Below are 18,317 nucleotides of genomic sequence, written 5' to 3'. Positions count from 1 at the left end.
ATGTTACAAGACAAAATGTCAAAAATTTTGAGTTGATATTTTTAAGATTACAAGATACTTCACAGCAAGACGAATCATGCTTCATTTAGTTACAGTGATTTTTCAGATACCCCATATAAATCACCACTTTGGACCGAGGTTATATATATTTCAGCTGTAAACAAGACTGATCCAGAATCTGAATACAAGGGAGGGGGCAAAAGCTGTAGCCTATTTGCTACTGGGCAATGCAAGTACAATCAACTCATTGATAGGAGGGGCTGGATGTCAAGATCTGGTGGCTTTGGCAAGATCACATCTCACTGCAGAAAAATACAACAATGAATACAGAGAAAACATTTTGCCATTTTGTAATTGTGGTTACCACAAAAAAACCTTATAATGTGTGATGCTTATCTTATTACATGTCTCCATGGAACAGATCTGAACATAAAGTTCTCTACGAATTAATATTACTACATGGGAAAAGGCTACAAATTATTTTTTCCAACATGCATATGGATAAGTTATAAAAACACTGCCAGTAAAAGGAATATTTACAAAAGTAATAAAAACAGCTCACTTATTGGGAAAAAATGGCCACTGATATTCCTAATCCTGTATCTCTCTGGATGAAATTTATTTTGATAGAATTTTGAAAAAGCCTTCAATACTCTAATCAGATTCTTCTGTTGATCTTATATTCTATCAGTTAAAATACCCTTGCTGATTTATCAAATTCTCTTACAGTTTAAAACCAGTTCTTTTTCACTTATGGAAATAAAACTACAAAATCCTACCATTCATCTGAGAAATAAGCCTTGCATAGAAAATTCTTTAATTCTGAAATTTTGTTTTATTAACAGAACGACTAGAATGTTGTCTCACAACTAGTTGACATTATATATGAAAGTTCACTACAAAGCAGTCACCACACATTTAGGATTTTTCTAAATATAAAATAGTGGGTTTATAAAAATGCTTACCAGACAAATAATTCTCTCTTCATTACCTAGAAATAAGAATTATTTATGTGACAATATAATTTTAAGACGCCTTGATATTCCAAGTTTGATGCAATATAAAAAGCAAAAATTTACTCTTCCAATGGACACATCTGCACCTGACTGAACGCATGATAACAGTGAGTTACAGCAGTCAGTCATGCTAAAGGCAAAGAATAAAATCTGCTTTATAAACGGCACAAATTTTCCACCTTAGGACAAATTAAGCACTGGTTCCATCTTCTTCAATAACTCGGTTCATGCTGGTGCCATGTGTGATGTGAGTCATAGGATTATTACTGAGATCCCGGATGCTGCTATGTCGTGACTGTTCATTGAGACGATGAGAACTACTGTGCCTGGAGTGATCTGTTAGTCGTGACATGCTGCCATGAGGTAGTCTCTCTTCCATTCCTCTGTAACTGCAGGGAGTATACCTAGTACAGGAGAGTTTATTTTGAAGCAAGTAATAGAACACACGAGAAAAATAACACTAAATTTTTCATGAAAATGCTGCACTAAATGAAATAATTAGGAAACCAACAAGTGAAAAAGTAACAACCACCTTTGATGATATACAGCAATTTCATTAACACTGTAGAATTATTCATATGGCTAACCAAAAAAAGGGAAGAAAATATACTCATTGGATTCAGAATTAAGGTCCTATTCTTTGCAAAAGGACAGAAATTAAGGTTAATTTTTCTCATTCAAATAAGTTATGGTTTATGGGATGAGTTCAAGAAGAGGAGGAAAAACAATGGAGGAAAGATGGCACTGGCCTCAGGCGTGTAGAAAATTGGCTATAATCAGAAGTACAGCAACTCAAATTTTACTAAAAGATTAGGAAGAGGGAGCATATGAAATTAGAGGAGAAATTAGTGTAACCAAAAAGGAAAAGGAAAAAAGATGAACTAGCAAGCAACAATGACAGCATGTGCTGACAGCTTCTTTCCAGACAGCCCAGTTAACAATTAAATTAACTACTGTAAATGATGTTAATTATTTTTCCTCGGTGCTGTGAGGATACTATGCTATTTCATAGAGGTACATCTACTTAAATATACATAACAATATACTAATACACTATAACTTATATTCCTGCTAAAGCAAATTCTCTCAGTACCCTGAACAAAGATGTAGCTTTTGAGTATGCCAACGGCTACACTGCTTATTGTGGACAGTCTTCTCCTCCATCATTGTACTCATTTTGAAAGCAGCAATGGGGAGCTGTTAAATTTTCTTTTGTACCAATCCTGACTCACTGAGCCCCTATCAGATATAAGAATACTCACACTCAGATGTACACCTTTTTGTAAAAAGTATTTAATTTAGGATAACAAATCTCAAAGAAAACTAACTGAATATGATTTATAACTTTAACATATTAAATTTTAAGTAATGTTTCTAAAAATAAAAAAGACTATAGCAGGCCATTTCTTTTTAAAATAGTCATCAAAATAACTAATATGCAGCTGAAGACCTATTGGGTGTCAAAGTATTTATTTATCATTCTTTCCTAATTATATGACTCAATTTCGTGACTCAATATGAACCATTTATAAAATTTAAAGGTTTTTAAAACTATGACTTTACTGATTTTAGAAAGAGGAAAAGAGAGATAGAAAAATCAATGATGAGAGGATCATCAATTGGCTCCTTCTTGTATTACCCCCCCCACCCCACCCCGCCACTGGGTATCAACTCCACAACCCAGGCATGTGCCCTGACCAGGAATCCAATAGTGACCTGGTTCAAGGGTTGATGCTGAAATACTGAACCACATTGTCTAGGCTAAAATTTAAAGATTTTAAAGACTGATTCATGAACTTCTGAGGAGATCTAGTTTGATAGTGTGCTTATTAAATAATGTTTTCATTAGATCAGATTTTAAAAATTGAAAAGTCCTTTTAATATTATAAAAGAAAGCATATCTTTTGTTTTCAGTTTTAAATTTGACTTGCATATTTTGATAAAATAATTACAGTGTTAATTGAAAATATTTCAGAATGAGCTTGGTATTCTATTATTATTTTGCAAAACAATTATTGCCCTACACTGAGTGAAAGATTTTTCCAAATTTGATCTGCCAGCTAATTTGAAGCTCTTTCACCTATCATGACTTCATAAGTATTGTTTAAAATAAATATGGCAAATAAATCAAATGAAAAGAAATCTGCTTCAACTCTAGGAATGATATCAGATTAATTAAAAAACACCAAATCACTACTTAAAAATACAAATTGGATATTTTCTTAAATGAAACCTATGTTTCTTAGTTATGAATATGAATCAAAGAATACATTTTTCATAGAAAAATTACTATATTGAGTTATATGTCTATTTATTGAAGTGAAATATATGGCTATCCACAAAATTCTATAATATAAATAACCTGCCCATGGATAATTAGAAATCAACTACATAGAAAAATAAATTTAATTATAGTATTTAATCTCAATTGCATATGTGGGACTTACCAAGTTTATTTATATTTTGACAATCATTTAAACCACTGTGACCATCTAACATACACTATGAAAATGTACATTAATCTTAACACTAGAAAGACTGAAACTTAGTATATACCTATATTGCCCAAAAGCAGTCAAAATGACTGCATTGTGAAAGAATAATATCGGAGCACTCTTCACTCATGTTCCTTAGCTTTTCCAATAATTCACTTCTATTCGACATTTCTTTCATGAATTTAGGGCACAAAAGAAATAAAATAAACAACTTATTAGAACAAGTATCACTGCATAAAGATTCGAATAACAAGTACTAGTTTAGCTTATTGAGCAATTGCAACTTATCAAGTATCGACAATTTATCATGTACTTGTATGTTATCATGTGACGGTAATCGAAAAAAAATGAAAACTGTTATTTCAATACAGAGCCGAACTGGTCATATAAGAAATTTACTCAATTCAATAATAAGAGTCATAATTTCCCAAGCAGTCAAAATGACTGCTTTTGGGCAATATAAGTATAACACATATATATATACCGGAAATGAAGGAGGGGGAGGTAACTACAATTATTAATAAACGCATTTATATGTTGTATAAAAAGTCACAAAATTCTAAGACACTGTGTCCTTATATACATAATTGTTTTTCTAATTGAAATTAAAAAGCAGTCAAAATGACTTCCTTGGGCAATCTAGTGTTAATATAAGCTTAGGCAAAAATAATTAGGATGGTTAATTTGCTGAAAAGATAATATGGTGTAGTCCAAAGTCAAAATGAAAAAAACTTGAAGATGATTTACTCTCTTTGATTCTCTATACAATGAATAATTCAATTCATTGTAATTTCACTAGTATCTCATTATGCATTCCCTAACTTTCCCTTGTTGACACCTAGTTTTACCATCCTACTCACTCATTGTAATTCAAATAAATATGGCAACTGAATCAAATGGCAAAAAATTTTTTACCTACCTTTACCTACCTACTCATCCACTTGCTTTTCTAACCATCTTCTCATCTAATCACCTATTACTTATTCTTTGAAGTTGATTTCCATGTGTAAGGTATTTGCCTCAGTATATTTATTTTACATAGCACTGAGATCAATTATCCATCAAGGAGTCTGGACTAGAGTATTGTGAATGTGTGTGTGTGTGTGTGTGTGTGTGTGTGTGTTTATGTGTGTGTTATTTCATAACCAAGAAACTGTAAGATGATGAGAAAAAGATGGCCAAAAGATAATGTTAACAAGTAAACTTAAAAACTGACTGATGGCCCTAGCTGGTTTGGCTCAGTGGATAAGACTATTGGCCTGCAGACTGAAGGGTCCAAAGTTCGATTCCAGTCAAGGGCAAATGCCTGGGTTGCGGGCTCGATCCCCAGTAGGGAGCATGCAGGAGGCAGCCGATCAATGATTCTCACTCATCACTGATGTTTCTATCTCTCTCTCCTTCTCCCTTCCTCTCTGAAATCAATAAAAAATATGTTTTAAAAAATCTCCATGAGTTTCCTTAAAAAACTGAAAATGGAACTCCCATTTGACCCTGTGATCCCACTTCTAGGAATATATCCCAAGAAACCGGAAACACCAATCAGAAAGGATATATGCACCCCTATGTTCATAGCAGCACAATTCACCATAGCTAAGATCTGGAAACAGCCTAAGTGCCCATCAGTAGATGAATGGATTAGAAAACTGTGGTACATCTACACGATGGAATACTATGCTGCTCTAAAAAGGAAGGAACTCTTACCATTTGCAACGTCATGGATGGAACTGGAGAGCATTATGCTAAGTGAAATAAGCCAGTCAATAACGGAAAAATACCACATGATCTCACTCATTCATGGACAATAGAGACCATTATAAACTTTTGAACAATAATAGATACAGAGGCAGAGCTGCCTCAAACAGATTGTCAAACTGCAGCGGGAAGGCCGGGGAGGGTTGGGGGGCAGGAGGTAGGGGGGTAAGAGATCAACTAAAGGACTTGTATGCATGCATATAAGCATAACCAATGGACATAAGACACTGGGGGATAGGGGAGGCTAGGGGACTGTCTAGGGCGGGGGGATAAAATGGACACATATGTAATACCCTTTGTAATACTTTAAGCAATAAAAAAATAAAAATTAAAAAAAAATCTCCATGAAATGGCTTTTGGAATTATGATAGTCCCTGTTTAGAGTTTTGGGTTTAATGTGGTCTGAAGGTATGGCAGAGAGGCTTACAATATGAGTGTTCTTGCACCACATTATAGAACAACCTTAGTAGGCCGCCTTTATAGTTCTGGGCCCTGAATTTCTGGGAAATGCTCACAGTATTTCTAAATCATTTGTTATTCAATATACTTGTGTGTATATACTATATATACAAACTGAGGAAAGACAACTGTATTGAAAATAGGTCATGCCAAAAGAACGATTTAAAAAGCAATTAACTGCCATGGTGATTCCATGACACTATTTTTTATTGATTCCCTCATATGTGTATAGTATAAGCACTTTCTCTGAATCATATGCTGGCTATTCTTCTTATATTATTATTACTGTAAGTATTTTACCAAGGTCTTGTTCTTGATCTGTTCTTTTTTAAATTATGACTTAAGGGCTTCTCACAATTTTAATTACCAACTCCTTATATTAATGATTATAAACTTCCTTATCTAAGCTCCAGATTACAGAGGCTGAAATTCCCTATGTTTAATTACCTTCAGAAATTCTCTATTCAGTATGAACTTATCTTGTGTTACCATTCATTCACTCTATTTATCTTCTCTAAGATACTTTCATGGGCCAATCTGATCTTTCCCTTTTCTGAAGTTCCACAACATCAATCATCTATAGCATTCACTGTTTTAATTATATGCTGACTTGCACTATTACTTAATTAGTTCTTATGTATATATCTTATCTTCCTTAAAAGGTCATATGTTCCTAGAATGCAGAAATTATACTTTAACTTTCTTCTATATATCTCTATATATGGACTACCACATGCATATGCATAAGCACTGTACTAAAAATAACTGTCCAATCCTTATTGAAAAGGAGGAGGCTAAAAATATCAAATGTCAAATGTCATAGTTATTTCATGGAGGATGATGTTGACAAAATGTATTCTAATTCCCTCCCTCCTTATGAGTGTCGTAAGATAGGACCCCTAAATTACTGTAGAAACTTCCCAACTGAGCTTACTTAAAATCTTCTCTCCTAGGCTGCCGCCAAAGTGATCGTTCTCAAATTCAAAGCTGAATTTATCACCACAATTGCCCACACATACATACTATGCAATAGCCATACTCCAGTACCTAACTCCTTCTGTTCTCCTTGCCTCTGCATATATATTCTTTCCCTGTCTTTAATTTCCAAGTGCTTCCCCTGAATCAGATTCAATGTAGCAGTGCAATGTTGTTTGTGAAGTTTTCTCTGACTATTCATGATAATTTGATGGTTTTCTTCTCTGGGATCCAAAAGCACCCTGTATATATTTTTTTAAATATATTTTATTGTTTTTTTGTTTGTTTTTTGTTTTTTGTTTTTTTTTTACAGAGAGGAAGGGAGAGGGATAGAGAATTAGAAACATCAACAAGAGAGAAACATCGATCAGCCTCCTCCTGCACACCCACTACTGGAGATGTGCCTGCAAACGAGGTACATGCCCTTGACCGGAATCGAATCTGGAACCCTTCAGTCTGCAGGTCAATGCTCTATCCACTGAGCCAAACCGGTCAGGGCTATAATTTTATTATACACAAGGAAAAAATAGATAAAAAATAGAAAATATAACATAGTCAAAAAAAGACTGCTGCTTTTTAAAAACAGAGAGTAGCTGACCCATTAGAAGGCAAAGGATCTTATGAGAAGTCTCAATCTAAAAAGAAAGTATAGAAATCATATCCTACACTAGGACAGAGAAGACTGAGAGAAAGGCTAGGATGAGATTGAAAAGATACTAGACAGTTATAGAAACAGATGTTTTAAAGTTAACATAGAATGCTTTCCATTTTAGGCCTACAAATTTTCATTCTTTCAATTTCCCAAACTGGAAATTGTTAAGAAAACAACAACAACACAAACATTTGATATAGTTCTCTCTAGTTCTATTATTCCATCACCAATTCCTATCTTTTCATTTCTTCTTTCTAAATATTTTTCAGATCAGTTCTTCCTCTCTTCCCATTGCCACTACTTTCCTATTAATCTTCATCATCTCTTAACTGAATTATTGCAAAGCTACTTGGAAGTGACTAATCATTGGCAAATTTAACAAGAAAATACATCCCCTTCTCTCATTCTCTCTGTGAAGCTTCTCCGATCCTGTACCCTTCTTATTTTTGTAAGTAAAAATTGGCTGGAATATAGTCATTCCCATTTTGACTACATATTATCTATGGCTGCTTTCATGCTACAACAGCATAAATGAATAGTTACAATAGAGATTGGATAACCCACAAAGCCTAAAATATTTACTATGTGGCTCTTTATAGAAAAAGTTTGACAACCTCTGGACTACACAGTCTGCCCAAGATTAGTTTAGGATCCCCACAGATACTAAAATCCATGGATGCTCATCTTTATATAAAACTAGAGACCCAGTGCACAAATTTGTGTGCTGGTGGGGTCCCTCGGCCTGGCTGTGGGGATCGGGCCAAAACTAGCAGCCCAACATCCCCCACGGGTTCCTGGAGTGAGAGAAGCTGCAGGCCAGGCCGAGGGACCCCACTGGTGCACGAATCAGTGCATCAGACCTCTAGTATGCATATAAGATCTTTGGTTAATCTCTTCCCGCCCTTCCCCCTCCCTCCTTTTCTCTAAGATTCATCAGTCTGTTCTATGTTTCCATGCTTGTGGTTTCCACTCCTGCATTGAATGTCTGCCCCCTGGTGGTCAGTGTGCATCATAGCTACCAGCCAGTCAGCTGGTTGGCCAGTTGCTTAGGCTTTTATATATATAGACTAGAGGCCCGGTGCACAAAAATTTGTGCTCTTGGGGGGAGGGGGTCCCTTAGCCCAGCCTGTGCCCATTTGCAGCCCAGGACCCCTTGGGGGATGTCCACCTGTCGACTTAGGCCCACTCCCCAGGGGATCAGGCCTAAGCTTGCAGTCAGACATCCTTCTGGCAGCCAGGGAGCCCTTGGGGGATGTCCAACTAAAGGCTTAGGCCCCCAAGGGAGCTGTGATGAAGAAGCTGGGGCGACAGAGGAGCCACGCTGTCCCGCCCCACCGCCCTGGGTCGGGTCGCACACGGGACACCCCGACGGCGGACAGCCGATCACTGCTGCCCCGCCTGGCCGCCCCGGGTCAGGTTGCACACGGGATGCCTGGATGCAGATAGCAGGCCCGGATGGCGGCAGGGCAGGTGGGATGGCACTGTCCTGTCCCATCGCCCCAGGTGGCAAATAGCAGGCCCGGATGGCGGTGGAGCAGGTGAGATGGTGCTGTCCCGCCCTGCCTGCAGTATGCAAATTAGCTGCCATCTTTGTTGGCAGTTAATTTGCTTATCATGCTGATTAGCCAATGGGAGGCGTAGCGAAGGTATGGTCAATTACCATGTTTGTCTATTATTAGATAGGACTAGAAGCCGGGTGCACGAAATTCATGCACGGAGGGGGAGTTCCCTCAGCCCAGCCTGCACCCACTCCAATTGGGGAACCCTCAGCAGTTGGACATCCCTCTCACAATCTGGGACTGCTGGCTTCTAACCACTCACCTGCCTACCTGCCTGATTGCCCCTAACCCCTCTGCCTGCCTGCCTGATTGCCCCTAACCTCTCTGTCTGTTTGCATGATCATCCCTAACTATGTCAGCCTGCCTGCCTGCTCGCCCCCAACTGCCCTCCCCCTGCCATCCTGATCTTGCACCCAACTGCCCTCCCCTGCTAGCCTGGTTGCCCCCAACGGCCCTCTTCTGCCGGCCTGATCTTGCTCCCAAATGCCCTCCCCTGCAGGCCTGACCTCGCCCCCAACTGCCCTCCTCTGCTGGCGAATTTGGTTCTGACTGGTCAGTTTCTATGCCAGTCAGCATCAAAAGCTCCACCTTCCTAGGCAGCCATTGGCTCCTTAGAGTCACCCAGATTTGGTTCTGATTGGTCAGTTTCTATGCCAGTCAGTGTCTCTGGGCCTATCAACGGGGCCTGATCAGAAAGGCGGGGCTGAACAGCAGCCCTGGTGGAGGCCTGGAGAGAAATAGAGGCACGGCTGTTGGCCAGGCCCGGAGAGAAAGAGAGGCAAGTTCTGATCAACCTACGGATCAGACCCTGTCTCTCTCTGCAGGCCTTTATCTGGGCCTGATCCGCAGCCCCCTAGGGCCTAGGCAGTCAGTGCTGGGTCGGGACACCCTTAGCAGCTTCAGTCAGTGCTGGGTCACCACAGCAACCCAGCACTGACTTCCGGTCTGGTCAAGCCTTCGGTCCTTACGACCCTGGCTCTTTATTATATAGATGGTATATTTGCATATAGCCTACACACACCCCTATATATTTTAAATCACCCCTACATACTTTAAATCAGCAGTCGCCAACAGGTGGTCCTTGAGGTCTGGAAAGGTTGGCGACCGCTGCTTTAAATCATCTCTAGATTACTTATAATATCTAACACAATGTAAATAGTTGTTTTATTGTACTGTTTAGGAAATGACAAGAAGAAAAAGTCTGTACTTTTAAGTCTGTATTTTTAAGACAGACTCAACCACCGTAAGTCAAACTACATTGTACACATCAGCAACAAAGTAACACTTTCCCCCCAATATTTTCCATACCCTTTTGGTTGAATCCCTGAATGCAAAACCCATAGATATGAAGGGCCAACTGTACCATCATACTTATATTTTACTTTAATTGTTCACTTACAATAATAACAGAGGTTAAAATCAGGCACTTACTAAGACAGGCACTGTACTAAGCAATTGGATATATTATCTCATTAATTTTTTTACAACAGTCCTAAAGGATATTATTACTATTTCCATTGTACAGATGAGGAAAACTGAAGCTTATCATTCCAGATCCCATGGTGTAAACCACAACATAAGTAGTGACTATATTATTATTCTTTAAAACTGTGAGCTTATTAAAAACATAGATTATGCCTATATCATCTTTGTATTCCCAGAACAGTAGCTGATATAGTAGGTATTCCACAACTGTTTGCTAAATTAATCTTACTAACATAACCATTTTCATCCTGCCTTCTCCCTACTCAATACCCTTTGAGGACTCCATATTGTTTACTGCAGCAAGTCTAAGCTTTAAACTCCTCCGACTGGCTTTAAATTGGACCATAATCTGGGACAACTGTTCCTAGCAAAGTTCAAAAAATTTGAAAATGTTCAACTTCTATTTCAGAATTGGCTATTCTTCCTTAAGCTGTGTAACTCTAATTCAGCATATGAAATAAACTAAGGTAGCAATAAAACTCACCTGCCATCACGAGATCTGTGGAGGCTGCCGTGATAGCTGCTCACTTTGCTGTGGACACTTCCTGCTTTGCTTCTCTGATCATCCACCATAGCCAGCTGAGTTGAAGAAGCATGTGTGGATGTTCCTTGAGTGGAAGTTCCTCTTGATTTCCTTATAATAGGAGTATTTGGATCCCTCAGGAGGGACTGAGCAAAATCAGGTTCTTGGAGTACTTGTCGGCTCTCATTCACTATCCTAGACAACAAAATACTAAGTTTAAGATACAGTTAACATTCCTATAGACTAACAAACAATACTTTTGTGACGCACTGACGTTATTCTTTAAATTAATTGCTGTCCACATAATGTCTTTAGAACAGATATAACATTGTTAACAGACAAAAGAGTATATAACAAAAATTCATCTCAATCAGCCCAGCTGGCGTGGCTCAGTGGTTGAGCAACGACCTATGAAACAGGAGGTCACGGTTCAATTCCAGGTCAAGGCACATGCCTGGGTTGTGGGCTCAAGCCCCAGTGTGAGGTGTGCAGGAGGCAGCCAATCAATGATTCTCTCTCATCACTGATGTTTGTCTCTCTCTCCCTTTGCCTTCCTCTCTGAAATCAATAAAAATATATTTTTAAAAAATTCGTGTCAATCTGTTCTCTAAAGTGATAGACAGAAAGAGATCTGTGCTAGAATAAGAAAATAAAAATTTCAGTTTCAACTCTATCAATAAATATGTGATCTTAGGCAAGTCACTACCTCCTTTCCTTCATTTTCCTTATCTATAAAATGAAGTTATATTAATCATTTCTAAAAAGTCTCTTTCAGCTAAAGAATTTTATGATTTGCAAGGGCACTAAAATATTACAAAGATATTACTATAAAATAGAGGAACTGTTTAATTGCATTGTTTATGGAAGTAATGGAGGCCTCAGATACATTTTTTAACTTATAAGAGCAGTTGTTTTAAGGCTACAACTTAATTTTCTGGTAGAAGCAGTTGTCTAATGCTGGAATAAACGTGAATGGTCATAATTAGAACAAATACATGAAAAATTACTTTAAGCAAACATATAATTAAGTCTCAGACATATTAAAGGCTTAAGGAAAAAAATTAAGGAGATAAATTATTGTCAAGAGCAAAAGCTTTTAACTGCTATGAAAGTATTAAAAGCAAATGTTTATGATGATGAACAAAGGAGTAATTAAATTAATAAAAGAGCCAATTAAATTGTTGCAAAGATCCGTGTCTCAGTTTATGTAAATCAGTGACTTGAGAGTCAGGATTAAAGTTAAATTAGATAAAAAATTTCATTAAAAAAACAACAACCTCAAGTATGTAAAGATTGGATCATACAGTGAGAAAGTGCATATATTCTTTTTTCAAATTACAAAAGCATTATTGTTGTTTATAGAACTTGGGTAGAAGGGCTGAAGGAAAACTGACATTTGTTAAGTACCTTCATTGTCCCAGGTATTTTAAATATATTCTTCTTTGATCCTTTAAAAAATAATTTTATTTAAAATTGATTTTTAGAGAGAAAGAAAGGGAGAGAGAAACATCAATGTGAGAGCAAAACATCAATCAACTTCCTCCTATATGTCCCTGCGACAGGGATCGTGACATGAAACCAGGGCATGTACCTTGACCAGGAATCAAAGCTGCAGCAACCTTTTGGTGCACAGGACAACACCCAACCAACTGAGCCACAATGGACAGGACTACCCTTTTTTTCTTTTCTCAATATATTTTTATTGATTTCATAGAGGAAGGGAGAGGGAGATAGAGACAGAAACATCAATGATGAGAGAGAATCATTGACTGGCTGCCTCCTGCACACCCCTGTGGATGTGCCCTGACTGGGAATTGAACTGTGACTTTCTGGTTCAAAGGTTGATCCTCAACCACTGAGCCACAATGGTTGGGCCAGGGCTATTCTTCTTAATGTTTTTGTTATGGAGACGAATGTCCTGAGAGAATATTTCTAAGAGGATATGAGATATCTATTAAGAATAAATATTGTGGTCCCCATTTTATAGATGAAAACCTGAGGTTTGAAGGGATCAATGGACTTTCCACAACAAAATCAGTAGTTAGGGATCAAACTTAAGTGGCTTAGAAACCAATCATCAAGTAATGATAAAACAATGTTTACATAATCCTGAAAATAAAGTGTCAAAAACTAAATAGAAGAAAGAGTAAGTCAAAAATAGCACCGTCCTAGCTTGGAGGGACACAATGACTTTGCTGAGGAGGTATCCATGGTTGCAGAAAACCAAGTAAAAGGATCCTTGGGAACTTTTATCAGTGTGAAAAAGATTCTGGCCCAACCAGGTTCTCCCAATAACTAGAATGATTCCACATAAGGGTAGGTTGGGTAGCTCTATGTGGAATTTCCAATACAACCCCATACAGAATTATTTGTTTACTAGAGGCCTGGTGCATGAATTTGTGCATGGGTGGAGTCTAGCCGGCTTGCCCCGATAGAGGCCAACTGGGCCAGGCCAGCCAGGGGAAGGGGAGAGGGGAAGTTGGCCAGCCGGCCTTGCCCCCTGGTTGAACTCCAGCAGAACTCCCGGTCAAGGGGATAATTTGCACATTACCCTTTTATTATATAGGACTAGAGGCCCGATGCACAAAAATTTGTGCACTTGGGGGTAGGGGGCCCCTCAGCCCAGCCTGTGCCCTCTCACAGTCTGGGACCCCTCGGGGGGGACCACTTGCTGGCTTAGGCCTGATCCCCGGGGGATCAGGCCTAAGATGGCAATCAGATATCCCTCTGGCAGCCCGGCAGCCCTTGGGGGATGTCCACTTGCCAGCGGGGAGCAGACATAAGCTGCAGTCAGACATCCTTAGCGCTGCTGAGGAGGCAGGAAAGGCTCCCACCACCACCGCTGTACTGGCAAGTCATCAGCCTGGCTTGTGGCTAAGCAGAGCTCCCCTATGTGGGAGCTCACTGACCACCAGAGGGCAGCTCCTACACTAAGCATCTACCCCCTGGTGGTCAGTGTGTGTCATAGTGACCAGTCATTCCCAGTCTTTCTGCTGGTAGGGTCAGTTTGCATATTGCCCTTTTATTATATAGGATAGAGGCCTGGTGCACGGGTGGGGGCCAGCTGGTTTGCCCTGAAAGGTGTCCCGGATCAGGGTGGGGATCCCGCTTGGGTGCCTGGCCAGCCTGGATGAGGGGACGATGGCTGTTTGCAGCTGGTCACACCCCCTTCAGGGTGGGAGTCCCCACTGGGGTGCCTGGCCAGCCTGGGTGAGGGGCTGAGGGCCGTTTTCAGGCTGGCGGGCGACTGAAGCTCCCAGCCTATTTTTTACTTTTTAATTCTGGGATTTATTTACCTTCTATAGCTGTCACTGGAGCTGAGAGCCAGCTCCAGCTCTGAGGCTGTGGCTAGCTGAAAGCAGGTATCTGGGTTTGTTTAGCTTCTATAATTGAAACTCTGTTGCCATCACTGGCGCTCTAAGCTCTGAGGCCATGGTGGCTGAAAGCAGGTATCTTGGTTTGTTTAGCTTCTATAATTGCAACATAGTTGCATCCGGAGCTCAGAGCTGGGCCGTGGCAGGCGGGGAACCTTGGCTTCCTCCATCACTGGAGCAAGCAAGCCTTATGTTCGCTTCAGCTGTGTGGCTGTCGGCCGCCATCTTTGTTGGCAGTTAATTTGCATATCCTGCTGATTAGCCAATGGGAAGCGTAGCTGAGGTATGGTTAATCACCATGTTTGTCTATTATTAGATAGGATGATCCAGAGGTGACCAGGAATGTTTAATTCAAGTCCCTTCCTCAGCTTTATGTTGTACTGTGATTAAAATATATTTAAAATGTTCAACAAATACACAGATAAATCACAGTAAATCCTACAAAAAAGACTCCATGAAAGCAGGAACTTGTCCTGCCTTGTTTGCTATTGAATCCCTGGCATCCCAAAATAGTTCATGGCACATAGTAAGCATTCAATAAAGACTTCTTAAAGAATGAATTAATGCCTAGAAAATATATTTTTGTGGTTGCAGTTGAATGCATCTTTCCCCTTCTTTCCCTCTCTGCCCTATGAAACTGTATTTAAAGGAGAAATACATTATCTGATATCACTAGTAGCAGTCTCAGGATAAGAAATATATATATTTTAAATGTGATTATTTTGAGAGAACCAAGATGGCAGCATAGGTTAATGCCGGAGTTTGCTGCTTTGAACAACTACTTCAAAAGTGAAACCAAAAAACGGAAGGGACATCACCCAGAACCACAGGAACGCTGGCTGAGTGGAAGTCCTACAACTAGGAGGAAAGAGAAACGCACACGGACACTCAGAGGAGGCGCAGGGCTGAAGTCAAATTCTGAGGTGCGGAGTGCGCGGAGCGGGCTGGTGGCGGAGGGCTCGGTTGTTGTTTTCAATCGGGAGGGAGTCGCAGACTCTGAGCACCAGATCCAGGCGAGTCTTTAGGGACCCAGACTCAAACGGGAGAAGCGGGACTGTCTGGCTTCGGTCAGTGCGAGTGCAGCTTTCTCTCCGAGCTTTGCAGCGGGTGCTGGGACTCAGAGAGGCAGAGCCCCTGGGGACAGGACTGAGAGCCGCCATAACTGCTCTCTCCGGCCCACCCTGTTGATCCTGTGCGACCCGCCCAGCCCAAGCCCTGCACAGAGCCATTTGCCGGATAGCCTCAGGCAAAGGCTAGATTAGCACCTCCCTAGAGGACAGAAGTTCTCTCACTGCTGACACAGCTGATTCTCATAGCCACTTGGCCTGGAGGTCAAACCCTCCCTGGAATTAGCTACAACAATCAAGATTTAACTATAAGACTGCGAACAAAGACCACTAGGGGGTGCACCAAGGAAGCATAACAAAATGCGGAGACAAAGAAACAGGACAAAATTGTCAATGGAAGATATAGAGTTCAGAACCACACTTTTAAGGTCTCTCAAGAACTGTTTAGAAGCTGCCGATAAACTTAATGAGATCTACACGAAAACTAATGCGACCCTCGATGTAATATTGGGGAACCAAGTAGAAATTAAGCATACACGGACTGAAATAACGAATATTATACAGACGCCCGACAGCAGACCAGAGGAGCGCAAGAATCAAGTCAATGATTTGAAATGCGAGGAAGCAAAAAACATCCAACCGGAAAAGCAAAATGAAAAAAGAATCCAAAAATGCGAGGATAGTGTAAGGAGCCTCTGGGACAGCTTCAAGCGTACCAACATCAGAATTATAGGGGTGCCAGAAGATGAGAGAGACCAAGATATTGAAAACCTATTTGAAGAAATAATGACAGAAAACTTCCCCCACCTGGTGAAAGAAATGGACTTACAGGTCCAAGAAGCGCGGAGAACCCCAAACAAAAGGAATCCAAAGAGGACCACACCAAGACACATCATCATTAAAATGCCAAGAGCAAAAGATAAAGAGAGAATCTTAAAAACAGCAAGAGAAAGAAACTCAGTTACCTACAAGGGAATACCCATACGACTGTCAGCTGATTTCTCAACAGAAACTTTGCAGGCCAGAAGGGAGTGGCAAGAAATATTCAAAGTGATGAATACCAAGAACCTACAACCAAGATTACTTTATCCAGCAAAGCTATCATTCAGAATTGAAGGTCAGATAAAGAGCTTCACAGATAAGGAAAAGCTAAAGGAGTTCATCACCACCAAACCAGGATTATATGAAATGCTGAAAGGTATCCTTTAAGAAGAGGAAGAGGAAGAAAAAGGAAAATATACAAATTATGAACAACAAATATGCATCTATCAACAAGTGAATCTAAGAATCAAGTGAATAAATAATCTGATGAACAGAATGAACTGTTGATTATAATAGAATCAGGGACATAGAAAGGGAATGGACAGACTATTCTTGGGGGGGGGAAAGGGGTGTGGGAGATGTGGGAAGAGACTGGACAAAAATCGTGCACCTATGGATGAGGACAGTGGGTGGGGAGTGAGGGCGGAGGGTGGGGCGGGAACTGGGAGGAGGGGAGTTATGGGGGGGGAAAAAAAGAGGAACAAATGTAATAATCTGAACAATAAAGATTTAATTAAAAAAAATAAATGTGATTATTTTATTTCAATTTAAACTGTTTAAGAGAAACTACTAATCACTAATATTTTAGAAAATACAGATTTTGGTTATTGAGGCACTTTAAAAGTTGCATAGTGAAAGTACATTAACCCTCGAGAAAACCAAGATGGTGGCATAGGTAAACACCAGAAATTGCTACCTCGCACAACCACTTCAAAAATACAACTAAAAGACAAAACCGGCATCATCCAGAACCACAGGAAGGCTGGCTGAGTGGAAATTCTGTAACTAGAAGGAAAGAGGAAAGCATACTGAGACTTGAGACTCAGAGATGTGGAAGTAGTGCAGAGGTACGGAGGTGCACGTGGAAAGGGCTGACAACTGAGAACATGGCTGTCTTTTTCAATCGGGAGGGAGACACAAGCTCCCAACTACTCTGAACGCCAGTTCCAGGCGAGTCTCTGGGGACCCAGACTCATACGGGGAGAAACTGGACTGTCTGGCATCAGTCGGAACTCGAGGGCGGCTTTCTCTCAGAGATGCTTGCAGTGATTACTGCAGACACTGAGACGTGGGGCTTCTTAGGGTAGGACTGGGGAGCAGCCAAAGCTGTTTGCTCCACCCTGTTGATTCCCTGAGACCCCGCCCCACCCAAGCTGTGTGCAGAGGCTTTTACATATGAATGCCCTGGCCCTTTGCAATATAAAAATACCTAACTAACAGCAGCTGGGTCAGAGAAACCCAGAACATCCAAAAGAAGGCCCAAGGCCCCACAGCAGCTTGCACTGCTTCACAGCTGGGCCTCATCTGGGCACCTCCAAACTCCAAACAAAGAAGAGGAATCTGCAGATCTCTCTATAGCTCCTGCTGGGTAGCCTCAGGCAGAGACTAAATTAGCATCTCCTTAGAGATCCAAGAGCCAGTGTACCCAGTGGTCAGAGTGGACCATCCAGATTACAATTCCTCAGATCCACAAGGGACACACTCAGGGGGCAGACTCAGTGAGCACCAAAGCCCCACTGAGGCAAGTCTTGCCCTATAAGGGTGTCTCTAGCACAGAAGTTCTCCCACCATAACCACAGCTGATTCTCATAGCCAATTTGCCTGGAGGCCAAATCCTCCCAGTGATACCTACAACAATCAAGGCTTAACTACAACAAGACTGTGCACAAAGCCCACAAAGGGGTGTACCAAGAGTGTCCACCTCAGGTAACTGGGGAGCCTGAGACACTGGGCCCTACAGGACACCTAGCACACAAAGCCACTCCACCAACACAGGGAAGCAGCCAAAAGGCAGAGACAAAGAAACAGGTCACAAATGACAGAAATGGAGGAAAGCAAACTACTGGATATAGAGTTCAAAACCACACTTATAAGGTTTTTCAAGAATTTTCTAGAAACCGCTGATAAATTTAGTGATA

The 18,317-nt window shown here is 40.4% G+C and overlaps 1 protein-coding gene across 5 annotated transcripts in view; it reads right to left on the bottom strand.

The window, feature by feature from the left end:
* FZD3 (frizzled class receptor 3) overlaps positions 1-18,317 on the bottom strand; it is a 106,334-nt gene continuing 88,017 nt past the window's right edge. For all 5 annotated transcript variants that reach the window (XM_059697568.1, XM_059697569.1, XM_059697572.1 and 2 more), the window contains 2 exons: positions 10,878-11,111; positions 1-1,420 (listed from right to left, as the gene is read on the bottom strand). In XM_059697568.1, coding sequence (XP_059553551.1) covers positions 1,207-1,420; positions 10,878-11,111 — 448 coding nt within the window. In that variant the 3' untranslated portion in view covers positions 1-1,206. The remainder of the gene's footprint in view (positions 1,421-10,877; positions 11,112-18,317) is intronic.

Source organism: Myotis daubentonii, chromosome 5 (genome assembly GCF_963259705.1).
Source record: "Myotis daubentonii chromosome 5, mMyoDau2.1, whole genome shotgun sequence".
Taxonomy (NCBI): domain Eukaryota; kingdom Metazoa; phylum Chordata; class Mammalia; order Chiroptera; family Vespertilionidae; genus Myotis; species Myotis daubentonii.
Note: the sequence above shows the minus strand (reverse complement) of the source record. Positions and strands in the feature narration are given on the sequence as shown.